Here is a 25,155-nt window from a genome sequence, read left to right as displayed (position 1 = left end):
ATGGCTTCATATAGTGACCCACAGTATAATGGCCTCATATAGTGCTCAACAGTATAATGTGCCCCGCAGTATAATGGCCTCATATAGTGCTCCACAGTATAATGGCTCCATATAGTGCCCCACAGTATAATGGCTCCATATAGTGCCCCACAGTATAATGGCTCCATATAGTGCCCCACAGTATAATGGCTCCATATAGTGCCCCACAGTATAATGGCTCCATATAGTGCTCCACAGAATAATGACCCCATATAGTGCCCCACTGCATAATGGCTCCATATAGTGCTCCACAGAATAATGGCCCCATGTAGTGCGTCCGGGTATATGGCCCCCATATATTCAATCATAGAAAAAAACAAATAATACTTTTACTTACCTTCCGTGCGCACCCACGCAGCACAGTGTCTTATTGTTCTGTGTGTTCAGGTCGGCGGTGAGCTTTGAGCGCAGTCTGTACCTGTAATACTGATGACAGGCTGCGATCACGCTCCCCGCCGCAGATACCTCCGCTCCTCTTCCCCCCATAAGTTCCTGTCATCGCACGCACTGACCGAGCAGTGTGTGCAATGATAGGGAAAAAGTGGAGCCTGCAGCATACACTGCAGGCTCCAAAAACATGGCTGTGATCTACTCCCATGGCTGTAACCTGAATAGCCCAGGTCATAGCTAAGGCAGTCGCATTACAAGAGATCCAGTCGCTGTCCGCCCGCAGTCTCTTATACTCAGGGCCTGCTGTATGGGAGGTGTGTAAGTGTCGTGCTCAGACACTTACACACTCCCCCAAATATAAATGGCAGCCCCCAGTGGCTAAAGTAAAAATGAATACATAAAAAGAAATGAAAAGTTGTACATTTAATTTTGTATTAAAAAATAATTGATTATACAATCAATAATTATTTATACAAAATTTAAAATCGTGGTACCTTCCCTTTAAATCTGCTAATCCACCTCTCCCCACGATGCTCCTCTGCAAATTACTTGTTTCCCAATTCCCCAACGTATCCAGTTCCAACTACTAACACTGACCTATAAAGCCGTCCATAGTCTGTCTCCACTGTATAGCTCCAAACTAATCTCCCAACACCTCCCTCCTGCACACTCATACGTTCCTCAACCAATCGCCTCCAAGATTTCTCCCAAGAATCCCCCATCGTCTGGAATTATGTACCACAATACATCCCATTATCCGACACACTCGGGACCTTCAGACAGAACTTGAAAAGCCATCTCTTCAAGAAAGCTTATAGCCTGCAACGACCTTGCCTTCTGTCACCTCACCACCACATAAGCCACCGCAACCCCCCAACCTACTGTCTCCGTCCCCACCATCCTGTAGAATGTAAGCCGCAAGGGCAGGGTCCTCTTCCCTCTGTACCAGTCTGTCATTGTTTGTTCACCGTGTTTTATATTTGTATCGTGTATGTAACCCCTTCTCATGTACAGCTCCATGGAATCAATGGTGCTCGAAAAATAAATAATATTAATATGTGACTCCTGGACAACCCTTTAATAGGCAAACTGTAAACTGTGGACTAAGTTTATTGATGGGAAAAGACCTATTTCCCTCTCTACTGTCCTCCTGTAGATGGCTCCCAAGTAGATCACGTACTTGCATGTAATGTAATCTGCAATGTGTTAGAAGGTGTGTCCTCTCATAATGGAGATAACACTTTGACATGAATAAGCTGACACCAAAACAAAATAAAAAAAAATTAAAATCAGGATTTGTAAAAGTTTATTTGTCTTGATTCAGACTTTTTTTGTACATTTTAGTGATTTATTCATTCCAGTTTTTTCCTCAGTAAAGAATTTAAACCATTATTTAGATTTATAGGGAACCTGTCAGCTAAAAAAACCCTATGTATCTACAGATATAATGGTAATCTGCAGGTGAATAGAGCATGTTTAACTGGCTTATTGGAAGAGCAGATACAGGGAGAAAATTAAGTTAGTCTCCCTGTAGACACTTCCTTCAAGTCATTGGGTCAGAGCAGAAAGCTAAGACAGTCACCACTGACTACACCGTGAGTGCACTGTAATGACTCCCATGACTGACAGCCTGCTCAGCAGCATGTGAGTGCAGTGTGTGTGTCGAGAGCAAGCTGTCAGTCAAGGAGCTGTGGGAGCGATTACAGCACGCCCTCTGTAGACTGGATGGCGACTGTTACAGCCTCCAACACTGAGCGAGCGGCTGAAGGGAGAATATAACATTTTCTCCCTGTAGCTGCTCTTCCAGTAAGCCTGCCAAACCTGATTCAAATAATATTTATCTGCCAATTACAACTATGTCTGCAGGCAAATAGTGTTTGCTAAGCTGTAAGGCTCCCTTTAAGAATAAACACAGATACTTCCTTTGGATGTTTGGGCACATTCTTCGCTCACACATATGGCAGGGCTCCGTTATTCATCACGACTATTTTATTCTGTCTGCGTGCTTAAAAGTAAAGCAGGTTGGCAGTATGTAATCAAAATCAATGGAGTGGGGTAGCTAATTAAAAACACTGATATGTTAAAGAGGATTTAATACAAGGGGCTAGTCATAGCAATCATTGTGTTATACATTCATATTTTTATATCTTAACGGGTAATGTCCCTTGGACAGATCAAAAGCCTTTATCGATGCTTAGGGTCCTGCGTGTTACATGTTCTATCTTCCCTGAGACATATTCTGTTAAGCTGATTTGGTAGTTTGCTAACATCTTGAGCATCAGGCGCAAGTTCAACCACCACTGTTCCTTTGGCACTCTGTGTCTAGATGATAAAACAAGAACACGTTAATTTAAAGCACAATGCAAAATTAAATAATGAGATAGATATAGATAGATAGATAGATAGATAGATAGATAGATAGATAGATAGATAGATATATATATATATATATGATATATATGATATATACATATATGGTATTTAAAGGGGACCTGATGCTGTGAAAACTATGGGCAGCAAGAACTGAAGCCTGGCTGCACAACTACAGCCAGGTATTTTTTTTTTCTCTGAAGCGCTTCACAGTTTCCTTAAAAACATAGGCCACAATTCATCACAGCGTTGATGCCAAAAAAGTGGCGGAAAAACTTTGAAAAAGTTGCAACGTTTTGGCGCAACTATGGATTGAGCCTAAATTTTAAGACATTTGGCGTTTTCACACCACTTGCTTCTAGCCCCGCCAAAATAGGTGGACTTAGGGCAGGCGGGAGCGTGGGTGCAACGTCACAGCTTGTCTAATGCATGATGTGGCTGTGGTGTTCCTTACACCAGAAATCGCACTCCAGTCCCTAACTGAAGCAAGATTTCTGGCATAGCACACACCACTCATCAGTCGCTCCAGATTTTTGAAAAGGCGTGACTCCACCAAGCCCCCTAATCAATACCGGAGGGAGGGGGGAATCGCCAGACTTGATGAAACAGGAGAATAGTTTAAACGATCCAGTCGGAGACTATAGGGAGAAACAAGACTAGTCCGGTGCCGCCTCAGGCCAGCGTCTCTCTGCACTGCTCTAGTTGATTGAAAAGTCTCACTTTATGTACACACATGGGAAAGATCTGTCAAACTGGAGTTGTGCGTGAAGAAGCTGGATTGGGCCAGCTCCGGACTAATCTCTCTCACTATGGTCCCTGTCATAGAATTTTTTTAAAAAAATACATAAAGACATCTCCGGAGAAGGGACATATCACCCTCACATTGAACATATGGGATTAATTATAATTGGGGTAGTGAGAAACAACTGACACTTAAAACTCCATTAAAGTAGGACCTCGTACATGGAGGTGGAAAAGTACACTTCTGAGGCAAGAGCTTACTCTGTTCAAAAAACTCTTTTCAGACACTCTGTAGCCAGTGGTCACTGATGAATATTGGAGTTTGCATCGATACAATATTTATGGGAGATATATTTTCGGCGTCATAGCGAAGGGACGAACATAATGCATTCAGTCACAACACTAAGGCCAGCCGAACACATCCAACCTAATATCAGCAAGATGGATGAGTTATTTATGCAATGTTTCCTCTCTATAGAAAGGTAAAATTGTAGTAGGAAACATGACCACAATATCTCCTGCCTGGGACCTCCAGGAACGAAGTTATCCTGAAAGTTGGGGATTTCCAATTTCTAAAAGACCTAGCACATCCCACGACCAGCCACCATATGAGCTCATCAAGGGGAGGTATGTGGGCATAACCTTGATCTAATAAAAATCAGAGTTTGGGTTTCTGTCCTTTGTCAGCCCTGGAAGGTACAGCTTGCTGTGGTTCTGTTTGTTTTCCAAAGCCCATGGCCCCACTATCAGTATTTGGTCAGTATTTTTTCTCAGGAGTGGGAGCCAAAACCAGTTGCGGGTGATAAATGCAGAATTGGTGCAACTGTTTCTATTATACCTTTTTCTCTGATGGTTCCTCCCCTGGTTTTGGCTCCCACTCCTGAAAAAAATACTGACCGAATACCGACCAAATACTGATAGTGGGGCCGTGGCCTGAAAAGGAGTACTTCACTCCACTAAGCTCTGAGCCATTTCCGTGACACAGGTTTAGTACTTTTCTTTTATTATTCCCTTAATCCCATGTGATTGTTTATATCGTATTGTTTTGTTCCCATTTTGTAACATTTTTGTATACTTTTAATAAAGCGGCCTACCTTTCCGGATTAAATACATAAAGTTTAATAGCTCTGTACCGCTCGCCCTCTAAACCGCACCCTTGAAGCCATACGCTACCTGTAACAGGTGTCCAATTGGCCTGTATATATATTTCATGTATTGGAATCAGAGGTGTATATACCATACAGTCACTGTGAGTTCCCCACAGGAATGGCCAAGGAATGGAAACAGCCGTGGCCTCGTCTATCACTCGTCAGTCAATTGTGTAATTGTCCTGCCGATTGGAAGAAGCGGAGTTGCGACCCCTGACAAACTAGTGGCAGCAGTGGGATCTGTGTGGTTCTCTCTGCTGTTGTCCCTGACAGTCCTCAGCCAAATCATTAAACTATGATCAATTTTGCAGCCAAGGTTTAGTTCCTGCAGCCTGTGGTTTGAGCATTTACCTTGATAAAGGGATACCTTTGGGTTCTCTATTTACTCCTACACTACAAAACATACTGACATTACCTGAATTTTAATGAAGCTAGGCCAAGTTTCTAAGATAAGGATATTCCATAGTGAGTCCTACTGGGGACGTGGACTAATGTCGGTGATTACAATTTGTGTACAGCGTTATGGAATATAATGTTTCTATATAAGCAACAGAAAGACATTTACAGAAAAATTCTATTCCCTTTAGTTAGTTATGGATACTTACTCAAAGTCAGTTACTTTCTTCAAGTCACAAACAGATGTAAGTGCCACAACTTTCTTCTTAAGACCTATTACACAGGCTGTGTCTGGAGAATTTGCAAATACACGTCCTTCAATAAAAAGAAAAAAAAAAAGAAGCAATTAAAATTAATCTAGCGAGTAAACTTTGGGGATACTGTACTATGAGGAGATTTAGGAGTTGTATGAAAATGGGGGGTGCGCCTTATGCTCCGAACGTAGTTCACCCAGGAGTTGCAGTGGTGGTGGAGCAGGATCGCAGGAAGCAGGGTCCGCCCCTCAGGAAACTGGCAGTGGCAGAAGCGGTGAGATGCTGCAGGGCCGGTGACTGACCGCAGAGCAGAGTGCATTGCTTTTCCGGCGGCCATGTTCCTGAAGCCGTGATCTACAGGGAAATGGCCACAGAGATCCCAGTCTGCGCATGTGCCGGCTCGGTCTGCCATTTCCCTGTAGATCATGGCTTCAGGAAAATGTCCACCGGAAAAGCAATGCACGCTGCTCTGTCTGACCACCGACACCGGCCCCGTAGCATCTCACCGCTTCTGTCACCACAGGGTTCCTGAGAGACGGAGCCTGCATCCTGCTCAACCACCACCGCAACCCCATGCTGCTGGGGCACCCCCATCTCCCACCCAGGGCCCGCAGCATTGCTCCACTTCTGCTGCCGCTGGCTTCCTGAGGGACCATGCTCCATCGCCCCACAGATAAGATACCCATTTGGACTATAAGACAGACCTCCAGTGGACAGAAGGGATAGATTGACCCATCATCATGGCTTTAGACGACATTTCCTTAGCTAGAAAATAATATATAACCAATTTCTGATATTGCACATGATGTCTAATGTACATGATCCTTAGTGGAAATTGTCTGCTTAACCAAAATAAAACAAGTGGCATCCTTGGCAAAGGGACTAAACCAAAGAGGTGTAGTATAATGCAATGGAAACGGTCATGCTTTGCAACATTTCTATGTTTTAAATGAATGGTATACAATAGTAAATGGGATGAAATGGTAAATTAATATATTCGAACACCATTTACCTTTTGCTATAACCGTTTAGAATATAGTTCCAGAAAAAAAAAAGAAAAGCTATTTAAGGCACAAGACAATTTCATATAGGAGCATTAATAGCTCAGCATATATGTAAAAGCAATAATAATTGAATATACAGTTATATGAAAAAGTTTGGGCACCCCTATTAATCTTAAGCTTATTGTTTTATAAAAATTGGTGTTTTTGCAACAGTTATTTCAGTTTGATATGTGTAATAACTGTTGGACACAGTAATGTTTCTGCCTTGAAATGAGGTTTATTGTACTAACAGAAAATGTGCAATCTGCATTCAAACAAAATTTGACAGGTGCATAAGTATGGGCACCCATATCATTTTCTTGTTTTAAATACTCCTACCTACTTTTTACTGACGTACTAAAGCACTTTTTTTGGTTTGGTAACCTCATTGAGCTTTGAACTTCATAGCCAGGTGTATGCAATCATGAGAAAAGCTACTTAAAGTGGCCACTTGCAAGTTGTTCTCCTGTTTGAATCTCCTCTGAAGAGTGGCATCATGGGCTCCTCAAAACAACTGTCAAATGATCTGAAAACAAAGATTATTCAACATAGTTGTTCAGGGGAAGGATACAAAAAGCTGTCTCAGAGATTTAACCTGTCAGTTTCCACTGTGAGGAACATAGTAAGGAAATGGAAGAACACAGGGACAGTTCTTGTTAAGGCCAGAAGTGGCAGGCCAAGAAAAACATCAGAAAGGCAGAGAAGAAGAATGGTGAGATCAGTCAAGGACAATCCTCAGACCACCTCCAGAGAGCTGCAGCATCAACTTGCTGCAGATGGTGTCACTGTGCATCGGTCAACTATACAACGCACTTTGCACAAGGAGAAGCTGTATGGGAGAGTGATGCGAAAGAAGCCGTTTCTGCAAGCACGCCACAAACAGAGTCGGCTGAGGTATGCAAAAGCACATTTGGAGAAGCCAATTTCTTTTTGGAAGAAGGTCCTGTGGACTGATGAAACCAAGATTGAGTTGTTTGGTCATACAAAAAGGCGTTATGCATGGCAGCAAAAAAACACAGCATTCCAAGAAAAACACTTGCTACCCACAGTAAAATTTGGTGGAGGTTCCATCATGCTTTGGGGCTGTGTGGCCAATGCCGGCACCGGGAATCTTGTTAAAGTTGAGGGACGCATGGATTCCACTCAGTATCAGCAGATTCTTGACAATAATGTTCAAGAATCAGTGATAAAGTTGAAGTTACGCAGGGGATGGATCTTTCAGCAAGACAATGATCCAAAACACCGCTCCAAATCTACTCAGGCATTCATGCAGAGGAACAATTACAATGTTCTGGAATGGCCATCCCAGTCCCCAGACCTGAATATCATTGAACATCTGTGGGATCATTTGAAGAGGGCTGTCCATGCTCGGCGACCATCAAACTTAACTGAACTGGAATTGTATTGTAAAGAGGAATGGTCAAAAATACCTTCATCCAGGATCCAGGAACTCATTAAAAGCTACAGGAAGCGACTAGAGGCTGTTATTTTTGCAAAAGGAGAATCTACTAAATATTAATGTCACTTTTCTGGTGAGGTGCCCATACTTATGCACCTGTCAAATTTTGTTTGAATGCAGATTGCACATTTTCTGTTAGTACAATAAACCTCATTTCAAGGCAGAAACATTACTGTGTCCAACAGTTATTACATATATCAAACTGAAATAGTTGTTGCAAAAACACCAATTTTTATAAAACATTAAGCTTAAGATTAATAGGGGTGCCCAAACTTTTTCATATAACTGTATATATATACACACATACACACATATCGTATATCTCCAAGAGGTAGATATAACGTGCACAATACCCAGAATAAATAAGGGCAATATATGCATCAGCCCACATTGATAGTACACAGTATCTAAGCGATTACCAGCCTAAATGTCATATCAAGACGCTAAGTTTTTGCACTAGAAAGAATGAATGATCATGCCCTAGAAAAGCCATACCAATACAAGTGATCGTAAGCCAGGTAACTAAAGCTCCTAATGGATAACAAGCAGGCACGTGACTGACAGTCGCAAGGTTTTCCTGAATGCAGCCACTACTCATCCCATGCAGAGTACTCACAGTAGGTAAATAGTAGAACAGAGCAGGGCTTGGTAGAGCAAAATATGGATGACATTAAAATTATCCAAAATATGTCTTTACGACAGATGTAATTGTGCTCTAGTTTATGAACCAAGCTATTATAAACAGAATTATTTTTCTTCAGTGAGTATGTCCAAATGTTGCCAATACATAGAGATCGAATGTCTCCTGTTCTTCACTTGGTAAATGCCCAGGTTGTAATTCAAAACACAGACAGTCCTGAACAAGAAAGAATTAATGTCCATCAAGAGAATCATTAAAGCCATGAGACTTTCCTAAATATGCCACCATTCCTTTTGCAATTTTCCTCTGGTTTCGCCAAAAAAAATAGCAAAACTATTGGATAATTAAACATCAGAATAAAACAGTCGACAGTAACAATAGAAATGTGATAGATAAAGCACTGTGATTTTCTTTTGTATCAGTGGAGGAGAGCGCTACAATAAGCGTCCAGCACTCTGATGGTGCTGGCACGTCCATTCATGAATTTTACAAGTTGATTTCGCTTCTGGCTGAGTTGTCTTTTTTTGCACAAAATGTATTTAAGTGTTGTTTTATGTCTGATAAATTTGGAGCATCTTCAAATAAATACTTATTTCTAAAGCAGATTTTTCACTTTTTACTCCATTTCCTATTGGAGTGAGTAAAATACCAAATAGATGAAAAAGGCATACATTCCCTGCCAATAGATTTCAATGAAAGCCGTGCACTTCAGGCCCAGAGTAGTTTGGCACTGGGACCAATATAGAAATCCTGCATGAACATTGTAACCACGTCAGTCAGTGCTGTCCTAATAATGTCACACTCTGATCTGCTAAATATCAAGAGACTTCTCTAATAAACAGATACTGTCCAAAGTGGACAATCTCATTAAGTTACATTATGGTTTATTTACTGCGGATTTTATGCATCATCACAGGTTTAATCTTATCATAGTCCCTATAATACAAACCATAGTGGCAGAAATATAAAAAGATATGAGATCTGGATTAACTTACCCCTTCGATAAGACTCTCTAAGTTTTTCTGAAATCCACAACATAGACTTGACTCCAAGTTTTGTTCCATAATTTCGATCAAAAGGGGTTGGTGCACCACCCTAATATACAGTACACAAATTTTGTATCACAAAATAAAGACAAACTTGAAGATAACATGTCATTTTTGGCCAATTATAATTTACCAGCACACAGAACCATTATATAGCTATATTCTATATTTGTCCAAGCTACATTCATATAGAAGAACAAGTTTAACCAAGATTTTATACTCTAGCCAAATGATATGTAGAAGACCCTGAAAAGCATCTGACACCAAAAATGACAAATTAACCGTTTGGTCGTGCACTTTTACATACCTGCTGCAAGTGTCCAAGAACATTTGTACGACAGTCAAAAATACCGTTTCCTTCAGCTGAGTAAAGATTATACAGAAATTCTGTGGTATAGAAGTCATGGCATTTTTCATTCCTGCAGAATACACAGTTTGGTTACTCTGCATACATTCTATAATGAAAACATAAGTATCTACTATTGTATGCAAAATATTATCCAGACAAACATGGAAAATGAAGAAAATATAATTATTGTGAGCCGCAGCCTTTTCCATTTATGTCAGATTATTTTGTTCATTGTGGATTGCTAAGCGTTTTAAAACAAGCGGATGGTTTGCATATGATTGCATGTACTAGGATGGAGATCATACACTTCCAAGGGCAGTTGAATAATGAGCGCTGTGTATAGAGTTCAGCTGTTTCTTCTCCAGTCCTAGTGATTGCATAATCTCCAGGTTTTGGGAGGGTGCAGGAGCTGCTAGGTGTTACCAAAGACCAGTTCTACAGCGAAGACAGGACGCAGAAATATATGGTTACATACAGTGGGGAAAATAAGTATTTGATACACTGCCTATTTTGCAAGTTTTCCCACCTACAAAGAATGGAGAGGTCTGTAATTTTTATCGTAGGTACACTTCACCTGTGAGAGACAGAATCTAAAAAAATCACATTGTATGATCCTTAAATAATTAAATTGCATTTTATTACACGAAATAAGTATTTGATACAATAGAAAAACAGAACTTAATATTTGGTACAGAAACCTTTGTTTGCAATTACAGAGATCATACATTTCCTGTAGCTCTTGACCAAGTTTGCACACACGGCAGCAGGTATTTTGGCTCACTCCTCCATACAGATCTTCTCCAGATCGTTTAGGTTTCGGGGCTGTCGCTGGGCAACATGGAGTTTCAGCTCCCTCTAAAGATTTTCTATTGGGTTCAGATCTGGAGACTGGCTAGGCCACTCCAGGACCTTGAAATGCTTCTTAAGGAGCCACTCCTTAGTTGCCCTGGCTGTGTGTGTTTCCAGTCATTGTCATGTTGGCCCTGCCACAACCCATCTTTAATACTCTTACTGAGGAAAGGAGGTTGTTGGGCAAAATCTCGTGATACATGACCCCATCCATCTTCCCTTCAATAGGGTGCAGTCGTTCTGTACCCTTTGCAGAAAAGCACCCCCAAAAAATTAAGTTTCCCCCACCATGCTTCATGGATGGGACTAGGTTCTTAGGGTTGTACTCCTCCTTCTTTGATTGACAGTCATCTTGTCTCTCTCCTATTTTCTAATAATTGCGTCTACAGTTGTTGCCTTCTCACCAAGCTGCTTGCCTATTGTCCTGTAGCCCATCCCAGCCTTGTGCAGGTCTACAATTTTGTCCCTGGTCTCCTTAGACATCTCTTTGGTCTTGGCCATGGTGGAGAGGTTGAAGTGTGATTGATTGTGTGGACAGGTGCCTTTTATACAGGTAACGAATTCAAACAGGTGCAACGAATACAGGTAATGAGTGCAGAGTAGGAGGGCTTCTTAACCCCTTCGCGACCGTGGGATTTTCCATTTTTGCATTTTCGTTTTTTGCTTCCCTTGTTCCCAGAGCCATAGCGTTTTTATTTTTTGGTCAATATGGGCATGTGAGGGCTTATTTTTTGCAGGACGAGTTGTACTTTTAAACGCCATTACTAGCTTTACCATATCATGTACTGGAAAACGGGAAAAAAATTCCAAGTGCAGTGAAATTGCAAAAAAAAGTGCAATTCCACAGTTGTTTTTTTTTAATTTTTTTACCACGTTCACTGAATGCTAAAACTGACCTGCCATTATTATTCTCCAGGTCATTACGAGTTCGTAGACACCAAACATGTATAGGTTCTTTTTTATTTAAGTGGTGAAAAAAAAATCCAAAGTTTGCTAAAAAAAATAATAAAAAAAAAAAAGGCGCCATTTTCCGAGACCCATAGCGTCTCCATTTTTCAGGATCTGGGGCCGGGTGAGGGCTTATTTTTTGCGCGCGGAGCTGGCGTTTTTATTAATACCATTTTGGTGTAGATCCGATGTTTTGATCACCCGTTATTGCATTTTATTGCAATGTTGCGGCGACCAAAAAAACGTAATTCTGGCGTTTAGAATTTTTTTCTCGTTACGCCGTTTACCGATCGGATTAATTCTTTTTTTATATTGATAGATCGGGCGATTCTGAACACGGCGATACCAAATATGTGTATGTGGGGTTTATTTTTTATTATTTTATTTTGAATGGGGCAAAAGGGGGGAGATTTAAACTTTTATATTTTTTATTTTTTTTTATATTTTTTAAAACATTTTTTTGAAACTTTTTGCTTGCTTCTATAGTGTCCATAGGAGACTAGAAGCAGCAACTATCCGATCGCCTCTGCTACATATAGGTGATCAGCGGATCACCTGTATGTAGCAGAAATGCTCCTGTACTATGAGCGCCGACCACTAGGTGGTGCTCATAGTAATCTTTACATGACAACCACTGGAGTCTGCTGCAGACCCAGGGTTGTCATGACCACCCATCGGTGACCCGCGATCATGTGACGGGGTCACCGATGGGTGGGGCTAATGCTGCGCTTCCGGCGCGGCGATGTTAAATGCCGCTGTCAGATTGACAGCGGCATTTAACATGTTAACAGCCGCGGGTGGATCGCGATTCCACCCGCGGCTGTTGCGGGCACATGTCAGCTGTAATAATCAGCTGACATGTGCCCGGTTCAGTGCGGGCTCAGCGCCGGAGCCCTCACTGAACCAGGGGTGCTGGCCTGGGGCGTACTAATACGCCCTGGCCAGTAAGGGGTTAAAGGAAAACTAACATATGCAAGAAACAGAATTCTTGCTGGTTGGTAGGTGATCAAATACTTATTTCATGCAATAAAATGCAATTAAATTTTTTTTACAAATCATACAATGTGATTTTCTGTTTTTTAGTTTTAGGTTCTGTCTCTCACAGGTGAAGTGTACCTACGATAAAAATCACAGACCTCTCCATTCTTTGTATGTGGGAAAACTTGCAAAATTGGCAGTGTATCAAATACTTATTTTCCCCACGGTACATGGTTTCCCTAACAGGGGAACACAACTTAAAATGTAGATTAGAAACACTTTGTGATCTTAGGCTGTGTGTCCACTATGCAATTTTTAAGCGTTTCCGCATTGGCAATTCCGCCGCAGAAACACTTAAAAAACGCTTGGTAGAAGGTCTGCCATGTTCCCCAATGATAATCTGCATGTGCTGTGCACATGCTGCGGAAATTTCAGCTGCGGATTATCATTGCGGAAACATCCGCAGCACTACCAATTATTTTGCATAATCACGGCGTTTTCGTCGCCATTGACTTGCATTGAATTGCTTAATATCCGCATGACTACATGTTCACATGCGGATATTAAGTGATTCAATGTGCGGATGGTACCCGTGTCTGGAGAAGAGGAGACTCTCCTCCAGACCCGGGTACCATAGTACCTGCAAACAAAAAAATAAATAAATAAAATAAAAAAAATACATTATACTCACCTTCTGATGGCCCCCGGTCTCCATAGCGATGCGTCCTGGCTCCCCGGCAGCTCGCGGTGGTCTAAAAGGACCCTTCCATTACATCATTTAGTCATGTGACAGGTCACGCGACCTGTCACATGACTAAATGACGTCATGGAAGGTCCTTTTAGACCACCGCGAGCCACCCAACACACCGGACGCACCGGAGGAGACAGGGGGCCATTGGAAGGTAAGTATAATGTTTATTTTTTACCATTCTTTTACTATAACTTGGTCACACTATATAAATCCATGCCGGTTGCATGGATTTATATAGTGTGACCAAGTCGTCAAGCACTTTTACAAGTGATGCTAAAATCGCTTGGAAAGTGCTTGTCAACCCGCATGCGGAAATGCAAGTGAACGCTTCACATCCTCATGTCCCTGGCAGGAAAAAGGCATGTACAATCCACATGTACGATCAGCATGCGTTTTTCTGCCAGGGAGATGCAGAAATGCTCAGGAAAAATCTGAAGCATTTCTGCATTGTGGGCACATAGACAAAAATATGAATACAAAAAGGATATTAAAAAATTAGGCCCCAGAGCTCCCATCTACAAATCCGTCCTCATAGTAATTCCAATCACTTTTATACAGTATTTTCTGAATAATGCTTTGTGAAAATGTATACCTTAGCACAAGTCCTCTCTGAATATCGGTCTTCATTTTTTCTGTTAGATGTTCCACATTAGACTAAGGATACAAAGAAATACACCATTAACGATCGATGCTTAAAGCGCCATTTTAGCGTTTTTCCTTTTCCATTTCACCACTGGAGTAGTGTCACTAATGTGAGTACCCTTGCTGGGTAGCCAGTGTTTGCTGGGTGAGCCAGAGGTCACTACTCAATGTAAGTCTATGAGCGCCAGAACGAGCTTCTCAGACTTACATTGAGAGCTTTTGACGGTTACCTCTGACTTCCGTTCAGTCAGCAGTTGCAGTCACAAGGTGGTGGATTTGGACTGGCGCTGGAAACTGCAGAAGACAGCAGCTGGTAAGCATAAAACTAAGGGCAGGGAATAGACATTAGTAGCACCACTCCAGCACTGAAATAAAAAATAAATGCTGGAGTGGTAGTGGAGAAGATCTAAAACTGAAATTACAATATCTTATCTTTTTATTACACAGACACGCACTCATATAAGCTACTATTGATATGGGACCAAGTGTCAATTAAACAGCATTATTTATTATACTCACTTATATAGCGCCATTAATTCCACAGCACTTCACAGACATTATCAACACTGTCCCCATTGGGGCTCACAATCTACATTCCCTATCAGTATGTCTTTGGAGTGTGGGAGGAAACTGGAGAACCCAGAGGAAACCCACGCAAACATGGGGAGAACATACAAACTCCTTGCAGATGTTGTCCTTGGTGGGATTAGAATCCAGGATCCCAGCGCTGCAAGGTTGTAGTGCTAACCACTGAGCTACCGTGCTGCCCCTTATGTTTTTTTAATTTATTTTTTAGTCCATCATATGGTTCCAGAGATATGGAATTTTTATTGAACTTTACTAAGGGGTGTGACCCACAAAATTCTCTGGGGACATGTCTTTAGACTGCTCTGTATTATTATCCTGTGATCAACGCCCCCATAGTAGAAACCATAAATATTAGTATCATCTAAAAATCCCAGGTCCCCTGTAGGTATACACTTCCTTGACTACACAGTATACACAGGCATACCTCACATCAGTTGCTGATTAGATAGATTCTCTGCACAAAGCCAGGCTGCTCTATCAGAGGTAAGAGAATTGCAAGACAAACTCAAATTTAATGTGTGAAATCAAGTACTATCCTAACACAGACTGAAAGTGCAAAACAGTCCATGTAATCAATAGCAACTAGATCACATTTTCCAAGAAGGATTAAAATTAGTTGCATTCCATGTCATAACTTAGTCCCTTCTTCTTGGTTAGATGTGCTACAATTAACATTAAAGAAGTTGTCCGGTACTTTTTTTTTTTTTAAGTTGCCCAATGTATTCAGCATGTGGGCATAAGTATCTCTGTAAATACCTGATGATGCCTGTGAGCGGCGCTATCACTGGCCACTCACAGACATTATCAGCAACTCAAGGTATTTACAGAGATACTGACCCCGGCGCTGACATCTGCTGACGTCATGACTAGTCCAGGCTGCAGTCGAGGGTCCCTCTTCCGCGTTCCACCGGTGGCTGCTGGGTTGTGGGTGGGGCTATTCCCCTGTGTCACACCCGGCATCCACCGTGCGCTCTCCCTCTCCCCATTTATTGGGAAAGTGCGCGGTGGATGCCGGGTGTGAGGCGGGGAATAAAGCCGCCAATAACCCAGCAGCCACCGCGTGGAACCCGAGGGGCGAGTCACACCTCACTTGTCGTGACGTCAGCGCGCGGTCACGTGATGCCTGTGAGCGGCCACCGATAGCGCCCCTCACAGGCATTATCAGGTATTTACAAATATACTTATGCCCACATGCTGAATACATTGGGCAATTTAAAAAAAGTACCGGACAACTTCTTTAATCTTTGGGACAGGGTTTCATTTCCAAGAGTTGCGAGACAAAAATGTGTCAATAGTGACGTTACAGGAGCCTTACAATGATCAAAAACTCAGTAGTGTTCGTAAAAGATTTCATCCTTATATCTCACCCTTAAGTCATGAATGTTGAAATTATCTTCATAGATGTAAGCAGCATCAGCACCGACCGCTATACCTGCCGTGGTGGCAAGATAGCCGCAGTATCCACCCATAGTTTCCACGATGAAGACACGTCGCTTTGTACCAGAGGCAGATTGTTTAATGCGGTCACAGCTCTTAAAACATCAAGACACAAAATGTTCATTCATTTGAGATCTTTGTTGTGTTTGTTTTTTCAAACATTATGTTAAGCATGAAGAAGTATATTCCAAGCCAGGGATTGTCCAAATGGCCATTAAAGGGAACCGGTCAGCATGAAAACGCAGGCATCATGTTATAGAGCAGGGGGAGCTGAGCATATTAGTATATAGTTTTGTGAGAAAAGATTCAGTATAACCTATGACTTCATTATTTAGTCGTAGCATATATAGTACAAATGTCTGCAGCCCCCCGAACCTTGTGCTCCGGTCAGTACGTTATTGTGATGTGGCTTTATTCATCAGAATTATTGCTCAGTATTTCATCAGTATTTGTATGCCAAAACAAGGAGTGTCTCCAAAACACAGGACAGGGGTCAATCTTTCAATTATAGTTTTTCTCTAAAAGTTCGACTCCTGGTTTTGGCATATAAACCCTGATGCAAAATACTGACCAAATACTGTCGTGTGAATAAGCCCGTACAACCTAAGGGTGGTTTCACATTAGCCTTTAAAAAAAATGCATTTTATAGGCCACTTTCTTCTACATTTTTTAGCCATAAAACTTTGTAGTCAAATGTCAATATAAAAAATGAAATAATTACAGTTTATTTTGGTGGCATTTCTATCAATTCAGTTTTTTTTCACCGCTTTCAGATCCCATGAAGAAGAACTGACAAAAAACCCAAAACACTAACTGCAAAACAACTGTGTGCAAAGGATGAATACATTCAATCTGACATTGCAAGAACTTCATTTTATTTTATTGTAGACTTGGAAATGGGGGATAACGTTCTGATCACTTCTGGGTCTCACGATTGAGACCCCCACCAATCCTGAGAATGAATAATCATTTTGTTATCGCTTATTGGATTTTATGGTTATGAAATTCACAGTGAGGCATGATTAACCCCTTAAGAACAAGACATAATTTGGCCTTAAAGTCCAAACATCTTTTTTCATTGTTGCATTCCAGGAGCCATAATTTTTTTTCCATTGATACACCTGCATTGACTTATTTCTGCAGGATAAGTTGTATTGGTCAGTGGCACCATTTTGGGTTACACACAACTTAGTATCTAAGTTTTGTTAACTCTTCATTGGAAGAAAATAAGCAGCAATTCTGCTATTGTTCTTTGACAATTTAAAATCCTACGCTTTTCATTTGCTGTACAAATTAAAGTGTTGACTTCATTCTATCGGTCATCACGATTATGGGTTTATTTATGTTTTACAATACTTAAAATAAAAAGGATTGTTTTTGTGTCATCATATTTTGAGAGCCATAAATGTAACATTTTTCTGTAAAAGCAGCTGTATGAGGGATTTCTTTTCGTGGCGAGATGCAGTTTTCAATGGTCCCATTTTACAATATATGTAACATTTTAATTTTTAATTTCATTTTATGTGAGAAGGTATGAATAAATTGCAATTCTGCTGTATTTTTTTGTATTTTTGCAGAGTATGGGATAAATAGTATAGTTTTATTGTACCTGTCATTATGGACATGGAGGTAGCAGATGTGTTTTCCTTTGACCATTTGTTTTTAATTCAGAAAAATAAAAAAATGTTCTTTTTTTTAACCCCTTAGTGACAGAGCCAGTTTTCACCTTCATGACCAGACCAAATTTTAGAAATCCTGGAAGTGTCACTTTATGAAGTAATTACTCTGGAACGCTTCAACGGATTCCACTGATTCTGAGACTGTTTTTCTCATGACATATTGTACTTCCTGATAGTGGTAAAATTTGTTCCATATGACTTGTGTTTATTTGTGAAAAAAAATCGCATTTTTGACGAAAGTTTTAAAAAAATTTTTTTTTCAAACTATCAATCTTTATATCCTTAAACCAGTTAGTCATGCTGTACAAAATAATTAATAAATAACATTTCCCATATGTCTACTTTACATCTGCATCATTTTTCAAACTTCATTTTATTTTCTTAGGATGTTATAGGGGTTAAAAGTTTAGCAGCATTTTTTCAACAAATTTACAAAACTTGTTTCTATAGGGAGCTTTTCAGATTTAAATGGACTTTGAGGGGCCTTTGTATTGGAATCTCCCCAAAAGTGATACCATTTTAAAAACTGCACCCCTCAAATACTTCAAAACTGCCGTCTGGACATTTTTAACCCTTCAGGTGCTACACAGGAATTAATGCAAAGTGGAATGAAAAAAATAAAATAAATTTTTACCTCTAAAATGTTGCTTTAACCCCAATTTTTTCACTTTTTGCAGGAGGTAACACCAAAAAGTGGTCGCCACAGTTTGTTACCCACTTTCTTACAAGCACAGTTATACTCCACATGTGGCCAGAAACCTCTGGACACACGACAGGCCTCAGAATGGAAGGAGCAATATTTGAATTTTGGAACACAAATTCAGCTGAAACAGATAGCGGGCACAATTTTGCATTTGCAGGGCCCTAAAGGTGCCTAAACAGCAGAAATCCCTCACAACTGACCCCATTTTGGAAACGACATCCCCTCAAGGATTTTATCCAGGGGTATAATGAGTATTATGAACCCACAGGTACTACACAGAATTTGATAACATTAGGTCTTCATATTGAATATGTCATCATGTTGTCATTTTTTTTTAAATTTTTGAAAAAATCCTAAGCCAGACCCTAACCTCAACCCTAATCCCAAACCATAACCCCAACCTTAAGCCTAACCCAAAACATAACGCTGACCTTAAGCCTATCCCCAGCCATAACCCAACTTTAAGTCTAACCCCAACCCTAACCCAAACCCCAACCTTAATCCTAACCCCAGCCATACCCAACCTTAAGCCTAACCCCAACCATAACCCAACCTTAAGCCTAACACCAACCCTACCCCAACCCCATGCCTAACCCCAACTCCATACTTAACCCCAACCCCATACCCAAACCCAACCCCATCCCCATGCCTAACCCCAGGGCCGGCGTCAGCACCCGGTGTACCCGGGCAAGTGCCGGGGCCCTGGACCATCAGGGGGGCCCACTCGTTATCGGGGCCCGGGCCGCTTCCCTGGCATCTGTGCAGGGCCGGCAGTGCTGTTCAAGCCCTCCTCTGCTACATGCAGCAGCAGCAGCAGTGTGCTGCTGCTCCACCAATCAGGCCCAGTGCTGTCACTTTCCAGACATGGCCGCACGCTGTGCAGCTGTGTCTGGTAGTGATGACACGCAGGGGCGACACTGCGCCTTTAATTGTGCGTCGCACCTGCCGCGTCATTACTACCAGACACAGCCGCACAGCGCTCGGCCATGTCTGGAAAGTGACAGCACTAGGCCTGATTGGTGGAGCAGCAGCACACTGACCGCACACTGCTGCTGCTGCATGTAGCAGAGCAGGGCTTGAACAGCACCGGCGGTCCTGCACAGATGCCGGGGAAGCGGCCCGGGCCCTGACGGCAAGTGGGCCCCCCTGATGGTCCAGGGCCATGTGACACGCCTGAGGCCCTGCACTGCCACATGACTGAGGAGCTGGACGGGACACAGGCCAGGGGGCAGGTGAGCGAGCTTCCCCAATCTCCATATAAAAAATATTTCTAATGTGTGTGTGCATGTATGATGTGAATGTCTGTGTATGTCAGTGTGTATGACTGTGTAGATATATTTATGTCTGTTTTATATGTGGTTTTAAGAATGTGTTCAAATATGTATGTGTATGTATCTGTGCGTGTCTGTGTATTGTGTGTGTATATCTGTGTACCATGTTCATGTGTGTATGTGTGTGCATGCGCATTTCTGCGTATTGTGTGCGTGTGTGAGTGTCAGGGTATTGTGTGTGTGCATGCATGTCTGTGTACTGTTTGTGCGCGTGCATGTTTGCATATGTGAAGGATGAATTGGCAGGCTGGGCCCTGTGTTGTATACCTATATTACTCCGCTGTATCTGTGCATCATGAATCGTTGTATGTGCTAAAGGGGCCTAACTGAGACTCTTTCGCCCGGGGCCCACAAAAACCTGGAGCCGGCCCTGCCTAACCCCCCCCAAAAAATGAAAGCAATAAAAATGATAAAATAACATATTTTAATCTGACTAAGGGTATGACAGGGGGAGATTATCAAGGGGTTGCACAGTCCAAGTGCTGTCCTATTTACTAATGGGCTTCTGATCACTGTGATGGGATCAAAAGTCAGAAACCAATAGGAAAAATCCCAGAGGTTGCCGGCCAGCAAATCTCAGCAGGCGCACTGTGCATGCACCTGTCATTTTGCTTCATGAAAAGGAGGAGGGCAGGGGGGATGGCAGTTCCGATACAAAGGTACTGTAGGGGCTTGGGTACACCATTTCTCTCTCCTCTGACATGTTACATCATGTCAGAGGAGAGAGAAATGATTTTTACACCGGATCTCAGTTTTTTTTTTTTTTACTTGATTCCCGTTATTTGCTGAATAACGGCGATCACGTGATCAGGGACCGGAAAACCGTCACTGATCGTGTTCTCCAGGGTCTCAGCTACCCCCCGTAGCTGAAACCCCGGAGATTTTCTGACTCTGGGGGGGGGGGCGCTATTAACTTTTTCACGATCGCAGTTTTAAAACGGCGATGAGGGAATAAGACCCCTTAGTGGCCGCCGTTTTCATGCGTATTGGCAGTTGTTAAGGCGTTAAACATATATTGTAAAAAATAAACATAAAATAAAAAAATGTTTTTATCAGTCCCACATGAGGACTTGAACAACCTTCCTTTAATCGCATACTGCATTATCTGGTCTGTCAGGGTTATATTGACAGGAAGCCTAATAGATCATGCCTCTGCTGCGGATCCATTAGGCTGTGATCCATGACAGAACAGGTGGGGTAAGGGAGGACACCTTTATTTAGCTTGAAAAAGAAAAGTGTGAGAAGAATAAAACAGTAATAAAGTGTACTTGTTACCTGCCACCGCTGCTCACCCCCCCACTAAAAAAAAGTATAAAAAACAAAAAGTATAAAAAACAAAAAGGTGTTAAAAAGTACCCTAAATTTATAACACTGAAAAAAGTCATCCTGCAAAAAAAAAAAAAAGAACAAGCTGTCAAAGGAGGATAACCCAAGCGAATGGATCCTGGAATGCGATAATTAAAAAAAATAAAATAAAATCTGTCTTGAATTTGTCACCAATTTTGGGATGTAATTAGAATATGAGATATAGACTGGGATGTGGAGTTGGTGAGAAAAACCTCCGACTCCAACTCAGACTCCTCAATTTCCATGACACTGACTCCAACTCCGACTCCCTCATACACGGCTCATGTTTACGTGATAAATTTACTGTAGCAGAGATTCATCTCAGATACAGTTATATGAAAAAGTTTGGGCACCCCTATTAATCTTAAGCTTAATGTTTTATAAAAATTGGTGTTTTTGCAACAGCTATTTCAGTTTGATATATGTAATAACTGTTGGACACATTAATGTTTCTGCCTTGAAATGAGGTTTATTGTACTAACAGAAAATGTGCAATCTGCATTCAAACAAAATTTGACAGGTGCATAAGTATGGGCACCTCACCAGAAAAGTGACATTAATATTTAGTAGATCCTCCTTTTGCAAAAATAACAGCCTCTAGTCGCTTCCTGTAGCTTTTAAGGAGTTCCTGGATCCTGGATGAAGGTATTTTTGACCATTCCTCTTTACAAAACAATTCCAGTTCAGTTAAGTTTGATGGTCGCCGAGCATGGACAGCCCTCTTCAAATGATCCCACAGAAGTTCAATGATATTCAGGTCTGGGGACTGGGATGGCCATTCCAGAACATTGTAATTGTTCCTCTGCATGAATGCCTGAGTAGATTTGGAGCGGTGTTTTGGATCATTGTCTTGCTGAAAGATCCAACCCTGCATAACTTCAACTTTGTCACTGATTCTTGAACATTCTTGTCAAGAATCTGCTGATACTGAGTGGAATCCATGCGTCCCTCAACTTTAACAAGATTCCCGATGCCGGCATTGGCCACATAGCCCCAAAGCATGATGGAACCTCCACCAAATTTCACTGTGGGTAGCAAGTGTTTTTCTTGGAATGCTGTGGTTTTTTTCCAACATGCATAACGCCTTTTTGTATGACCAAACAACTCAATCTTGGTTTCATCAGTCCACAGGACCTTCTTCCAAAAAGAAATTGGCTTCTCCAAATGTGCTTTTGCATACCTCAACCGACTCTGTTTGTGGCGTGCTTGCAGAAACGGCTTCTTTCGCATCACTCTCCCATACAGCTTCTCCTTGTGCAAAGTGCGTTGTATAGTTGACCGATGCACAGTGACACCATCTGCAGCAAGTTGATGCTGCAGCTCTCTGGAGGTGGTCTGAGGATTGTCCTTGACTGATCTCACCATTCTTCTTCTCTGCCTTTCTGATGTTTTTCTTGGCCTGCCACTTCTGGCCTTAACAAGAACTGTCCCTGTGTTCTTCCATTTCCTTACTATGTTCCTCACAGTGGAAACTGACAGGTTAAATCGCTGAGACAGCTTTTTGTATCCTTCCCCTGAACAACTATGTTGAATAATCTTTGTTTTCAGATCATTTGACAGTTGTTTTGAGGAGCCCATGATGCCACTCTTCAGAGGAGATTCAAACAGGAGAACAACTTGCAAGTGGCCACTTTAAGTAGCTTTTCTCATGATTGCATACACCTGGCTATGAAGTTCAAAGGTCAATGAGGTTACAAAACCCCAAAAATTGCTTTAGTAAGTCAGTAAAAAGTAGGTAGGAATATTTAAAACAAGAAAATTATAAGGGTGCCCATACTTATGCACCTGTCAAATTTTGTTTGAATGCAGATTGCACATTTTCTGTTAGTACAATAAACCTCATTTCAAGGCAGAAACATTACTGTGTCCAACAGTTATTACATATATCAAACTGAAATAGCTGTTGCAAAAACACCAATTTTTATAAAACATTAAGCTTAAGATTAATAGGGGTGCCCAAACTTTTTCATATAACTGTAAAAGTCTAGACCCTTAGATCAGGAATAGGACAGACATTTATAGGACATTTCATAACTTTCCCAAATTCTTAAGAAAAATATTCCCCATAAACTGCATTGAACTACTGTACCCAATTTATTATATATTTTAGGAGTTGGAGTCGGTCCATTTTATACCAACTCCACAACCCTGGATATAGATCATATATTCCCTTTTAGATTCTCAGATTCAGCAATGCTTGCTATAGTACATCAGGTGATTGGATTATATTTACCTCCATGGCTGCATTAACCGCTGTGTCTGAGCCAATACTAAAATCTGTTCCCGGTACATTGTTGCTGATGGTAGCAGGGATAACACACATGATTATGCAAAGTTCTTCATATTGCTCACGGGCCTCAACAAGCTGTAACACTCCTTCATAAGCCTAAAACAAAAAGAGAAGTTCTCAATGAAAAATAAACATGGGTTTATAGTTCTGTTAAATTAAAGGGATTGACCGGTCAAAGGTGATAAGTCTGCAGTCACTCCGTGTGTGCGCTGTGGGGATTCGCCAGTTTCAGACCCGCGACCGGAGGGTATGTATATGTTATACATGCCCCCGGCCAGTGGGCGTCGCCTCGCTAGTCCATACACTTGTATTGAGCGAGGCCGCGCCTGCTAGTCGGACGCGCCAACTGGCCGCCCACATCACTAGATGGGGCGTGGCCTCTGCTCCATAGAAGTGTATGGAGCGAGGCGGCGCCAATGGCCGGGAGTATGTATAACTCATACATACCCTCTGTTCCTGGGTCTGAAACCAGCGAATCTCCCCCAGTACACAGTGCCTGCGCTGAGGAAATTCATAAGTCTGCAAACTTGTCACTTTTGATCGGACAACCTCTTTAATCTGATCAGCTTCTATTTAGAAGCAAGATCCAGACTGGACTGTGAATATGGATACGGTGCCACATACAAGATTGGAAAATGATTATGTCTCTTAATTACCTTTTTATAGGGCTCACAATTTTAAATATATGAAGATGATAGTAAACTCTAGTGCTCAATAAAGAGGAAGACAAAAAAAAAATACAAAAATATGTAATTATGCTGAAGACATGGGCAAAGAAATGGCAAGGTAAATGCACTTGGGCCGAGAAAACATGTTTTATTATTGTGTATTACTGTGACATTGAAAGAGGGGATATTCATGGTCAGTAAACGTAAAGGGGTATTCTCAAGTTGCTTTTTAAGTAGTTCAGAGCAATGAAGTTGCATTACAGTCTCCTGGTAGGGTGGGCTCTCCTCGAGTGACAGCTCTGGTGAACAGAACTGTAGTATTAGTCGAGTTCTGAAGCCCAGCACAAGTTCTGCTATAACACATTCAGCCATCAGTGGTTTGTTCTACACTGTTAACCCTGTATTTACAGAGATAACAGGGCATTTGAACAAATTCACAACTCAAGACAGCAAGAGCAGAGATTATAGAAGACCTACTGTGAAAGCTGGCAGGCTGGTGATTTATAACTGCATCTCTTCAAGAGATACAATCTGCAGGAGAATGACAGCAGATAGAAAAAGCAAGTCAATTGCAAACTTGCTTATTTTTATGCTGTCTAAATAAATAAAGCAATTTAAAAACTTGAGAACAATCCTTTACAGAAGACCTGTCAGGTAAAAAGTGGCTAGCTTTCGCTCTTGCCTTATTCCCAATGCTCTCCTAAGTATTGTTTTTTTTTTTGTAAATACATCATATGGTTTCAGAGATATAAGCCTTTTTATTTAGAGCCCCATTGTGCTAGGTTTTATGGTCTTTACTAAGATTTTGTGGCAGCTCTTCCACCCCTTCCTTTTCTCTGTATAGGTAGTCAGTAGTTACCAATTTTGCACAGAAAATACACGAAACTTTGTCTTCACCTTCATGCTATATCATGACCTTATTAGCAGGCTTGGCAAGTCTAGGAGGGGGCAGGCAGTCTTATTCCTGCTTTAATCTAGATGTAGCAGTAGTTTGTGTGTCTAGGAACCGGCACTGTGCATAGGATGCCTGGGCCAGAAGACTAAATAGGTTGGAAACATCTCCAGAATG

General features: G+C 41.5%; 1 protein-coding gene across 1 annotated transcript in view; it reads right to left on the bottom strand.

Moving 5' to 3' along the window:
* Window positions 1-1,712: 1,712 nt before the first annotated feature.
* PFKL (phosphofructokinase, liver type) overlaps window positions 1,713-25,155 on the bottom strand; it is a 102,635-nt gene continuing 79,192 nt past the window's right edge. The window contains exons 16-22 of the mRNA XM_073647860.1: window positions 23,362-23,514; window positions 15,999-16,163; window positions 13,994-14,055; window positions 9,834-9,945; window positions 9,476-9,575; window positions 5,294-5,399; window positions 1,713-2,751 (exon numbers count right to left, since the gene is read on the bottom strand). Coding sequence (XP_073503961.1) covers window positions 2,604-2,751; window positions 5,294-5,399; window positions 9,476-9,575; window positions 9,834-9,945; window positions 13,994-14,055; window positions 15,999-16,163; window positions 23,362-23,514 — 846 coding nt within the window. The 3' untranslated portion in view covers window positions 1,713-2,603. The remainder of the gene's footprint in view (window positions 2,752-5,293; window positions 5,400-9,475; window positions 9,576-9,833; window positions 9,946-13,993; window positions 14,056-15,998; window positions 16,164-23,361; window positions 23,515-25,155) is intronic.

The sequence above is a fragment of the Phyllobates terribilis genome, unplaced genomic scaffold (assembly GCF_046119375.1).
Source record: "Phyllobates terribilis strain yellow unplaced genomic scaffold, ASM4611937v1 Scaffold_9__5_contigs__length_417890890, whole genome shotgun sequence".
Classification (NCBI taxonomy): Eukaryota; Metazoa; Chordata; class Amphibia; order Anura; family Dendrobatidae; genus Phyllobates; species Phyllobates terribilis.
The sequence above is the reverse complement of the archived record's forward strand: the minus strand, read 5'-3'. Positions and strand labels throughout refer to the sequence as shown.